Raw genomic sequence first — 12,256 nt, 5'->3', positions numbered from 1 at the left:
CCTGGATATAATCTTTCATTTATATGTAGACTTGTTTTCATGGTTTTTCTGTTCTCCTTAATTTTTAGGGAAGGCCACTATCATACAAAACATTTTTGATATGGGTGTTGATAAGTATCTATCAAGGTAAGAAACTTCATTTTGCTTCTACAATACTTCTGAAAAGATTAATGAAGGCAAGGAAGTGAATTATTTCAATTTGATGTGTGTGTATTCCATTATCAAAAAAAATCCCCCAAAGTCTAAACCAGTGGTTCCCAAAGTGGTAAAATATGACCCACACTTGGGAACCAAAACCGGGCCATTCCCCCTTAATGGGCCCAGTAATTGGTGTCCTGATAGTGCTGCAGCAATCATAAGAATAAGAAGAGCCCTGCTGGATCAGGCCAAAGGCCCATCTAGTCCAACTTCCTGTATTTCACAGTGGTCCACCAAATGCCCCAGGGAGCACACAAAACAACAGACACAACCTGCATCCTGGTGCCCTCCCCTGCATCTGGCAGTCAGAGGCAGCCTGACTCTAAAATCACGGCACTGCAGGAACCCAGGAGATTTTCTCCTTACCTGGAGGGTTGTGCTGGCTTCAAGGAGGGTCCATGAGGCCTGCAATCCCCTCTGTGGGTCTTCTTGATGTTTGAAATTGCTCTGTTTGGGGATTGGAGTGCACTTCCAGTTTTCACAGAAAAACCAGAAGTGCACTCAAATCTTCAGACAGCATTGGAGAGGTCTGGAGAGGAGGTTGCAGGGAACCACTGGTCTAAACCATATTTTGTACCCCCAAATTTGTATCAGAAAAACCTGCTTTTCTGATATGCAGCAGAAAAAGCTGCATATCAGAAAAGTCTTGAATAAGCAAGCACATTTACTAATTCATGGTTTTGTTAATGATACGCTTGGTTTCTGCTAACTTTTAAGAGAGGTGATGAGCTCTGCAGAAAACTGGACTTCCCCTTGCTCTGATTCACTGACCACTGAAAGTTCTGCTTAGTCTCCCTCTGGCTTCTCAGATTTCCCCAGATATTGGCTGCAGTCCCGTTACCTCCTTGTGCAGAGAGCAGCTTGCAGAGTGGTTGTCAGAGCTGGTGGTCCGAAAGCTGGCAGGCAAGGAGAGATAAACAACCTAAGAGCAATTTTGTCTCTATCTAAGCAAATGAGTCACAGTCAGTGAAATCAGGCCTGAGTGAGCAGCTCTGTAGGATTGGATGAAATGCTGTTGTCCTGTTATGGCACCTTACCTTACTATTGATAGAGTTGATGGAAAGTGCAATGCCATTTTCTGGCCATCTGCAGTGGTGGCGCTGCAATGCAGCAATTGTCTCCTCCAGTAAGATGTCATGGTCCCTTTAGGGAGAAGGGCGGGATATAAATAAAGTTTATTATTATGGTGGCAGAGAGAAAAAAGTGCTTGAACCCTGCTACTGCACTGCCAAGTTCAAGACATCTGGTGTCTTGCGTTGGCTCCACTGGAGATCATTATATAGCCCCTCCCCAACTTTTGATACCAAGTCTTTGCTATATGCATTCCTACACTCATCAGAAGCAATGCAGAAGTAGTTAGAGCTAGAAAATGTATGTGACTTAGAGCTAGGGAATAAATGGGTTGCTGAATGCTTAGGGTGAGACGTACTTTTGTCTCAGAGTGAATCCTCTGGTTTGAACCACCTCAGAGCAGTAATGGCTCAATGTCCGTGGGGCATCTCAGGGCTACTGTAGCCACCAATACAGCTACTTCACACCCCAAAGAATATTGCTGCACCATTCATTTTTCAAGTATATCTTTGCATTCAGAAGGACAAAGTTCCACCCTTTTAAGTGATCATTGTAACTTCTTTGAACTAGTGGAACAGGACCAGAAATATAAAACCACTGTAGTGTTTTAGGGGCTGATAGAGCTACAGGAGAGAACATTATAGCTGCAGTGACTATTCAAATGCACTCTAAGTACAGTGTCTAGGTCTTCAGAGAGAGAGAGAGAGAGACAGAGAGAGAGAGAGAGAGAGAGAGTACAGCTTCTGAACAGTCAGAGTGAGACATCGTGGGAAAGATTTTAAAGCCAAGACTCTTCTCCTGTTACATTCTGTAGGTCAGATGACTTCACCTCTTGATGGATCACACCATGCAATTTGGCTAGTGTCTATCGCCCAAGATCAGGGATGGCCCCAAACTGAGCAGTGCCCAGATGGTGGAAAGGTTACTTCTGGGTCTGTGTTTTATGGCTTGATCTTGAGTCACTGGTAGAATTGTTCTTCAAACAAGCATAATGCGAAAGCTGTGGATTACTCATCAGTGCAGATTACTCATGCTGATGACATGAGTTATGTCTGCAGCTGAGTATCTGGGAAGTTGTGTAGCTGTGCTCAAATCTGCCAGAAGCAGGAAGCAGAGTGATTGTCTCTCACCAATCTTAAATATGTTTACTTAAAAGTAAGCCGTACTGATTACTTTGGGACTTGCTGCTTCGTAAGTATGCTTAGGATAGCTGCCAAGAACAGATGGATTATGATGGTCACACTTGTCTCCCTTAGGAGACTATACTGATAGCTTGGTGGAGTGCAGATTATGGGCTGCAAAGTCTCCAGAAGAGTCAAACCACCATAAGGATGAACCTGCCTGACAGTCTTGAGCAAACCACTTTCTCTCGACCTGTGTCCTCAGTTCGCCATATGTGAATAATGCTGGCATATCTTACAGGTCTCTTGTAGGGATTGCTGAGAAAATGCATGTGACATGCTACAGAAATACTAAATTGGCTCTGTGAGTAGCTAGTAGAAGGTAGTTTTTCTCTAGATTCTAAACAGGCATTCATTGGAAGGGTGATATGTGGATTAACCCTGAGTATGCTCAGAGGGTAACTTCCCCTGCTTTTGGCTCACTACTCATTAAACAAAGAAATGCAGGAAGTAGCTCCTTCTATTAAAAAGTAGGGCCCCCTGCAGTGGAAATTATATTGGGGCTGGGATTGCCCCATAACAGCAATGTGAAACAAGTAGCAAAATTTTGACTTATTTCTCCCTTAGAAGCTTGCCTAGTTCCAACCTTCATGACATTCCACTGCCAAGCAAAGACTTCCCTTTCTCAGTTTTCTAGCTATGGTTGGTGCTAACCAGTAGTCTAGAACTGGGGTGCTTTCCTCTCTGCCCACAGGAGGAAGGATTTCTTAAAAAGGATTTGACTGAGGATGGCTGCTCTAGGAGGCACCTCCCGCTTCCTTGCTGAATCTTTTTCTTGTCTACTTAGTGTGAACTAGTTGATTTTTTTAACTGTGGTTTTATCCTTCTGCGGGATTTTGTCATATGAGAAGCACTGCTGCTTCTGTGATTTTTTTAATGCTATGGTTTTATTCTGCTTATGGCTCATGTGATTACATTATATTGTTTTATCAGTTATCTTTCACTGTATGCTTCCCTGGGACCTGTATGCTGGAAGGGTGGCTACCAAATATCAAAACAAATAAATACTACAGAATCATATCTGCTGTGTATTTTATATTGTTTGTTTTTTATTGTTTTTATAATGTTTTTATCTGTATTTTATATTGTATTTTAATGTACTGATTGTTAGCCACCTTGGGTGCCCTTTGGGGAGAAAGGCAGAGTATTAATAATAATATTGCAGTTTTCCCAAGAGATATGGCTTTAGTTTTCTCTAGGAGAACTCAAAAACAAAGTTTTTTTGATGTTTGGCTGTTTCACAATATAGAATCACATTACCTCCATTCATTTGATTATCCCGAACACATGACGACTCTTGGCTTGCATGTGTGAATGATAAACATCTTTGTCAGATTTCATCATAATGATAATTCCCTCTCTTACTGAAAATGGAGGACAGTCAGTCTCGCTTTTCCATCTGACATGAGGAGATTCAGTATTCAAAATATATAATACAATATGATTAAAAAAAGAGTACTACTTATATACAACTTCAATTTCATGGTGCAACATGAGGTGCTCCACCGAGTTTCAGATAAGCATGATTTGAATGATAATTTTCTGTATCTGCACATAGATGTCCTGTTGATTTGCTTTGTTTTATACTGGCAAGTCCTGTAACTCTCCTTTTCTCTCCTTCCCACATAGGCAGCATCATTATGTATGGTGCGCTGCTGCTCTTTGAATCCGAGTTTGTCCACATCGTAGCGATTTCCTTCACCTCTTTGATCCTCACCGAGCTGTTGATGGTGGCGCTGACAATCCAGTCCTGGCACTGGCTTATGATAGTGGCAGAATTACTCAGCCTTTCCTGCTACATTGCCTCGCTGGTCTTCTTACATGAATTCATTGGTAATTGTTTTTTCTTTCTCAGAACTTTCCCAGTCAAAAGATTTGCAAAGCCAAATCTGGTGCCAGTTTTAATTGTAACTATGTCTTTTCTTTATTTTATTTTTTAATTTGTTATATTTGTTGTCTTGCAATGGTAGGAAGACAGGCAAGGAACTCATCTGATTTGTAGGCAAGTTGTAGCCCAATCTTTTGGGCTCTTTGCACTAGCATTCCTGCAGCAATGACTGCTTACAGCAGTCACAAATATACTTCTGGCAGCACACAAAGTAATGCAATGTCAGAGCACTGGTGGGAAGGCTGGAGCCTTCCTGCACCCTTCAGTGCATTGCCAACTGCCCAGCAAGGAAGATAAGGCTGCAGGGGAGGCAGGGAGGGGGTGCATAATGGGGGTGGATCTTGTGGCGATGGTGCCTGCCGAATCCTATTCCCTCTTTTTGCAGCCTCCCCACGCCTTTCTTTCCTCAGCCATATTTCAGCCAAAGAGCTGGTGCAATCCAAGGAGACCCATTTCCAATTGGGAGGCTTGTAGAGGGGTAAGGCAATTTAAATCTTTCTCCCTCTGAAGCCTCCTGATCCACCCCCCTCCCCTCCACTGGATAGCAAAACAGGAAGCATGCCTGTTTGGGCATGGCTGTACCTATGGAGGGGAGGAAAGACTGGGCCCCTAATGTAACTATCAACAAAGGTGCTTGCGCGAGGACACGCAAAAAAGATAGCAGGGATGGGAACACAATTTTTGGCCAGTGTCAAAGGTCTGCTTTGGCACTATAGTCAAGATTAATTCTATAAAAGCATTGTATATTTAGAGTGTTTGTTGTGATTAATAACTTGCAACAAATCACATAATGACCAGAGATAAAGACCTAAAGAAGACAGTCTGTGCCCCCTCCATTTCCCAACATGCAGTACAAGTAAACGTGAGGCATTCATACATAATGCCAAACCACTGTTTGGAGTTACATGAAAAAGCAGAGAAAAACGTTGGGATTGCACATTTTTCTGAGGTTTTGCAGCACAGTCAGAAACCAGGTGTTTGGTTGGGTTCAAACAATATGGCAAATCTGTGTGGTTTGCCACAAACCAGGTTGACAGGGAGGTGGGGCTGTATAATCCCAAACCAGCCCTCCCTTTCAAAGATGGAGGAAGACCAAGTGTGAACATTCCATTGGCTGATCTCTGACTTGCAGCGCACAAGTTCACTCTCACATCAGTGAAGTAGGTCTACCGAAGCTCATGCTCTTTCAATCAAATAGTTTCTCTTAGTTTTAAAGGTCTAAAGGCTCTTAGGTTCTTCTTGAGAGCTTTTTTAAATAAATGAAACTAGCAGGGCTAATAACGAAGATGAACCATCTTATGTGTTGGTATTTTAGTTATGGTTCTTGTTTTCTGCTGTGTTCTTCTATACATCATTTGCAGCACTTTACCTCCCATTCCAAACTGTCTCCTGCTTGGGACATTTCTCTTTTTTTCTTTTTTCTTTTCCTGCAGATGTTTATTTCATTGCAACCTTATCATTCGTGTGGAAGGTGACAGTCATCACTCTGGTCAGCTGTCTTCCTCTCTATGTTCTGAAGTACCTGAGGCGAAAGTTTTCTCCCCCAAGCTACTCAAAACTCACTTCGTAGGTGGTTCTGCCAATGGAGAAGAGACTCATTTTTTTGGCACAGTGCTCACAGACAAAATAAATGCGTATTCATCACACTGAGAGCTACATCTGACAGTTGCATACGGATTGTGCATTGGCTTAGAAACATGACAGCTCACAGTTAAAGCAGACTCCCCCAAGGAGTCAGTCAAGTAAGCGGGAAGAAGTGTCATGGGCACCACACTGTTAATCCCATTTTCTTACTTTATATTTATTTAACCTGAAGTCAAATGCATGAAAACTGGAAGGAGGACTTGGCGTTGGGGGCCGATCAACTTACCTGGAAATGGTTAAGTAAGCTATTTATGTGACAGATTTTTCATGTGAACTTTTTCCTTTTTGTTTTCTTTCCTCACTTTTGCCTGTGTTACTATTTATATCTCATCAGTGCAGGCAGTTCTAAGCCTTTTGTAAGCCTCCTGAATGATTTTCAAATGGGTGACCCATTGTGCCATTAATAGTCCACTGTTGGCATAATCTTCTGAGGTGTTCCAATGCAAACCAGGGTTGCAGAGTTCAACTAGTTAAGGTTGTCTGTAACCAATTCTGAAACAAAGCGAAAGAACAGCCGTCCTTTCCTTCTGTGATGTAGTTCAGCAAGTTTAAGAGAAGCGATATCATTGGTAAAAAAAAAATTCTGTTTTTGTTCAGCAGTTGTGCTGAACAAACAAGTTGTGTTAGAATGTTGTGGCACTATATTAGCTGCGCAGGGCAACTCTGTTCCTGAAGGACGGAACTACCATCTGTGAGGTGGGGTTCCAAGTTCACTTCTAACACTAATTTGGGAGTGAAGGACTGTTTGTGGGAGAGAGGGTTTCTTTTATGGTTTATTTGCACGAGACTTTGTTGAGTTTTGCCAAATGCATCTAACAATGCATCTTTGTTGAGTTTTGCCAAATGCACCTGAAAACCAACTCCATCATCTCCAAACCCACCCTGCTCCTCAACAGCTACAGTAACCAACAACCACATGGACACATTATACACCAACAAGAAAAGGGAAGAATTAAAAAAAAATGGGGGGGGAGGGTAGAATGAGCTATGAGAATACTTAATAGGCATGTACAGGCCTGAATAAATTATTCCACAGTGATCAAAACAGGGACCAAATAGCATCCTACTTCTCTGGAGGACCTTTCAAAATCATAAGCAATACTTTCGTCAATATTGCGTAACCCTTGCCCTGCGGTCCCCCACCCAACTCTGTGACTGATGATAAGCACAAGAGAAAAGAGAGAGGGGTTGCATGGGGGAATTGGCAGGTGGAGGTTAAGCAGTTCTCTCCCTGCTAATAACTCCACATCACATTACGGTTAAGAAGTCAATACATATTTGCCAAGGTAATGCTTAGTTCCGTTCTCATCTGCAACTTGCATCTGTCTCGTCCGGTGTGTCCGATCAGCTTCTGCCTCTAGCTCCACACCTTTGATTTAACTGCTTTCAGAAGCTGCTGACCACCAGAGTACATATACATCTCAAGAAAACATGAGAGCATACTGAGTATCGGAGAGTTCCAAATATACAAGGCAAGTGACAGGCCCAAAATGCCAGGTTAGAGAGAATGGGGCAGGGCTGGCTAGTGATATGAATGACACAACCATAGTACAGAACAAACTACTGTAACCTTCAACTTTTTGGAAGGAATTGTGCTGCTAATTTTAAAAATATGATGTTACCTCCTCCAGTTTATATGCTCAGGAGGGTTAGTGGTGAATAGTTGGTCATCTGAGCAGAGAGGAAATTTTTTTCTGATCATTCCCTTCATGACCTCATGCTTCCTTGAAAAGCCAAATTGCCAGCGACAACTCAGCAATACCTGGCTGTCCATTTCCAAAGAAGCTCAGAGCATATAACTCCTACCTGCAGATTTGCTTTCAAAGCTCACACTGCTACCATTTGCAAAGCTTCTACAATGGTCAAGAGGTTTCTTGGAGTCCATTAAGCAAAAGCAGGAAACCTTCATCCCTGTATCACTTGCCATCACTGCTCTATGACAAAGGAAGTCATTGCCTTCTTCTCCCATAACAGGCTGCATTGGGTGTTTGGAGTGGATGGATTTAAATGACATGTAAATGATAAATGTATCTGCAGGCTAGAATGTTGTTTCACGTTCAGTTCATTTCTACATTTGATTCAGAAGAAAAAGCCGCACGCTTTAATTGAGACGCCAGAGGCCAAATTAAATTAGTGTGATTTCAACACAGAAAACGCATTTAAGGGCTAAACCTAGATGTAACTTCATTTGGCGCAGTCGGGCTTGCTGTTGTGTGTTTGTGTAAATAGCATGCATGGAGAGGGAGGACTAGAGCCTCTACCATGTACCCTCTCATATACCCATTTGCCATAGTCTCATAGTTTGGGGCTCCTGCATGTGCTATTTACATGAAAAAGAAAGAAAAAGAAGCTTTAAGACCTGTGATGTGACTGAACTCATGTCTAGTTTGACCCGAAGTGCATTTGATATCCATTAGTGAGACCTAAACAGAGGTTCTTCTGGCATGTCACTGCTATTTTTTTGGTCAGATTTTTTTGAGTGGACTCCATAAAAACAAGTGGCCAATGGCTATCAAACAAGCAGCTAATCTAGACTGCACTACTAAATCTCGTTCTCCCTTTCCAGAAACAGAATGCCTCCTTGAGTGTGTGCATAACCATGCCCTACAAGGAAACATATTTTGCCATTTTCTCCTGTGCAAGCCCTGTTGAAACTAAATGGGAACTGTCCAAGAGCAGAGAAACATCAATGGTAGACTTCATTTTTTAGAGTCAATGCAGTTTAGATTGAAGGATGATCGCTATGCCATTAGTGACCATATTAACAAAATCAATGAGAAAGGGAATTAATTATAATTAGGTTCCATAATATTTATTGGATGAATGACTTGACAAAGGAACTCATATTTAGTGGCAGTAACTGTTAATGCTTTGTGTAAGACGCGTTATGTAGCTTTGATGACCTGTCTTTGTAGCTAACGTCTTGCACAAAGTTGTAATCTGTGAAGTGTTTCTTGCTGAAATTATGCTATATGGCTTAATTTTGTGAGTGTTTGTGTTTTTTTAAAAATCAATTAAAATAGCAAGTTATGTAACAGGCCAGTAGCACCAATTGATTTCCTTTTCTTTGGAGCATGTCTGCAAAACTATCTTATTTTGGGAAGAAAATTGCTCATAAAAATGGGGTATGTTGAAAAAAGGTTTTTGTGGACACAAAATGGAGTTTTTTGTATGTTTCCCTATGTAACTCATGATGGGGAATGAAGTACAGGTTGATTCTCGTTATTCGCATTGCATTAAAACAAATCCATTTAAAAACAATCTCCTTTTGCTCAGTGACTTAAATCAGCCTTGCTGACCTTTGTGATGCATCAAGCAGACAATCAGTCTCTCTCCAGGTGCTTAGAAAGGCTTCACTCCAAGGCACCAATCCTTCCCTTCACCAGGAGCTGCAGCACAGAGGGGGATGGGGGGAGAATAGAGGAGGTGATAATCACTGCCATTTAGCATTCCTTCACGTGCTTAGGGGGAAGGGAGGGGACGCTTGCCTGGAAGTGAAGCTGTTCTAAGTGCCTGGAGAGAGAATGATTGATGGATTGTCAGCTGGCCGCCCTCTCTTGCATTAATGAGGCTATTGTTAAACAACTTTTCTTTAATTTAATTTAAGAATTAAATTAAAGAATTAAATTAAAGAACTTTTCTTTAATTTAAAGGGCCCTTCTCATCTCACTAAGATAAAACTGTGGGTGAAAAATCCATGGATAATTTATATCTGTACCATTATCTATTTTAATTTTCTGAAACTTGGCAATCGTACATCGGGGGACAATCTACTGAAGATATACAATCCCACTTAAAAGAATGGGAATTGCATTAAGGGCACAGCTCTGAAATGAACTCCAATCCATTTCAAATGGATTTATGTTGGCAAATGGCCCTGTGAATTGTGCTTTATATCTTGTATGACAAGAGACAATCTGGCAGCTTTGCTTAAAAATGGAGAGATACCTGTAGCTCATCTACTACTTTACAGAGATTGCTGATACACTATTTCCCTTTGCAGGTGGCTACTCAAAACACTTCATTTTTGCACTATTACCCTTTCTTCATATTTCCGTTTCATTAACTAGATGCAGTACTTTAAGTTATTAATATTGCATATGTTATTCTCTCTTCCTCCCTGCTCCTGAAGCGTATATTTGCGCACATTCCTACAGCCATTTCAGACAAAATAATAATTTGCACTTTTCTGTTAGTGCTATCTCATGCAAGAAAGGTTCCAGCAGCAATAACCACTGTATCCTATTCCCATGTAATGCAAGAGACTGCAATGAGGCTGCTTTGATGCCAAAGGATAACCGTACTGCTGTTGGCCACATTTTTGAAGCAAGGGAGGTGCACTGGAGAGGGGAACCCAGTCTGAAAAGTTCTTCTTTCAAAACCCAAGCCATGTAACTGGTACAGCAGCTGGCCTGATGCTGAGTGCCCAGCATCCAACACTGGAAACAAAAAAAAAGTTCAGAAATGGGTACAAACATTTTATGGGGGAAGATACTTTTCACCATTAATGATGTTCCAGGCACTATTCTGGGTGTTCGTGACAGTTGCACAGTCACACTGTATACAAACTCCCAATCACATTCGACATGACAGCTGGGAGGAAAGAAATTGTTTTTTCTCTGCAACCAACAAGAAACTGGTTTGCCAGCTAGGAAATTGAGGGCCAAATCCTATCCAATTTTCCAGTCCTGGTGCAGCTGTGCCAGTAGGGTGTGTACTGCATCCTGTGGAGGGGAGGAAGTCACAGAGGCCTCCTCAAGGTATCATTTGTTCCCTTACCTTGGGGCTGCATTGTGGCTGCACCGGTGCTGGAAAGTTGGATCAGATTGGGCCCTGAGATATTCCACAACCTTTTAGAAAAAGCTCTGAATTTCACAAGAGCCAGTAACAGTGGGGATGGGGAAACAGGACAGGACAGGACAATCATCTGGGGAAAGCTCCTGGACTGACCTTACTGATTATCCAATTGCTTTTTGTTTGTGATGCAGCAAAATTGTTCATGTAGGACCAATGGAGTGATATGAAGAGAGCACTGCTTATGTACAGGCCCTTTGTCAAACTTTTTGTTGAAATCTGTAGTGGAATTTGACAGTATCTGATAGTGTCTGATATGAACTCTCCTAAAATAATAAGTCTTCTTGTATGGGCAGAGAATCCTTTCTGTTCTGGTCTTAAGACTCCTAATTCTTCAATGCACAAATTTTTGGGAGCCACCAGGCTTCTATCTTTCCCCCTTCCCTATCACCATTTGCCTACCCCCACTCCATTCCTTCTAAAGCAGTGTTTCCCAAACTGTGGGTTGGGACCCAAGAATGGATGGCAAGCTGATTTCGGGTGGGCTGCAATAAGTTTTTGAAACATTAAAAAAAAAAGACTACTTCATAAGCACGCTTGTACAGTTTGCAGAAGAGAATCTTTAGCGGGCATGATGTCATCTTCATAGATCCAAATTAAAATGTCACATTTTCTAATTTTCTGTAGTAATTGGTGTACCATAGATCACATGTGAACCCAGTTTCAGCCCTTTGTCTGGCCTGGAAGTCCCTAACTGCACATGCTGCTCTCCAGTTCAGCCTTCTGGGTACCCTGTAAAGGTTTGTGGGAGCAGTCCTTGAACTCCAAGTCTAGAGAGAGTCAAGCAAATGCCATCACACATGCCCTATATGTAAGGTCTCTAGCAGCATTGGGAGCACAGGACCCTGATTATTATTATTAATAAATACAATATTTCTTTCTAGAATATTCTTTCTAGCGGGTCATGATAGATTGCTATTTTTAAAAGTGGGTCCTAGGACTAAAAAGTTTGGGAAGCACTGTTCTAAGGCAACTCACTTGACAGTTTCAGTTACCATGTTTCCTCAAGATATGGTGCTTAAAGCGTAAGAGTGATCATAAGGAGAAATATGCCAGAACTTCAGTGCTAGCAGCTGCTAGGTGTCTGCAAAACAATGTGGGCTCAATCAGTAGTAGCAGGCCAGTGGGACCAATGGAATAGGTAGAGGGGGATGCAAAGCACTCCGTTTTGCAGGGAGCCTCACTATGGTGTTCAAGTGGCCCCTCTCATTTAGAGCCATTCTGGGCATTGGAAGCAAAACAGAGGTGAATGCCCAGAGTGGTTTCAAAGGGGAGGTGGAAAGACCTCTTGAATGCTGCAGGGAGGCTCCCTGCAAAACTTAGTGCTTTGCACCCCCTCTAGCTACGCCACTGAATAGGAATTAACCTGACAAGCAGTGCAATTGTCACAGAACTGATCCGAACAATTTAGAACCTTCCT

The 12,256-nt window shown here is 42.1% G+C and overlaps 1 protein-coding gene across 1 annotated transcript in view; it reads left to right on the top strand.

Moving 5' to 3' along the window:
• The window catches only part of ATP9A (ATPase phospholipid transporting 9A (putative)), a 113,502-nt gene extending 101,518 nt beyond the window's left edge, over positions 1-11,984 (top strand). The window contains exons 26-28 of the mRNA XM_066623313.1: positions 69-126; positions 4,080-4,283; positions 5,772-11,984. Of these exons, the coding sequence (XP_066479410.1) occupies positions 69-126; positions 4,080-4,283; positions 5,772-5,908 (399 nt within the window). The 3' untranslated portion in view covers positions 5,909-11,984. The remainder of the gene's footprint in view (positions 1-68; positions 127-4,079; positions 4,284-5,771) is intronic.
• The last annotated feature ends 272 nt before the right edge of the window (positions 11,985-12,256 follow it).

Source organism: Tiliqua scincoides, chromosome 4 (genome assembly GCF_035046505.1).
Source record: "Tiliqua scincoides isolate rTilSci1 chromosome 4, rTilSci1.hap2, whole genome shotgun sequence".
NCBI classification, from domain to species: Eukaryota; Metazoa; Chordata; class Lepidosauria; order Squamata; family Scincidae; genus Tiliqua; species Tiliqua scincoides.
The sequence above is the reverse complement of the archived record's forward strand: the minus strand, read 5'-3'. Positions and strand labels throughout refer to the sequence as shown.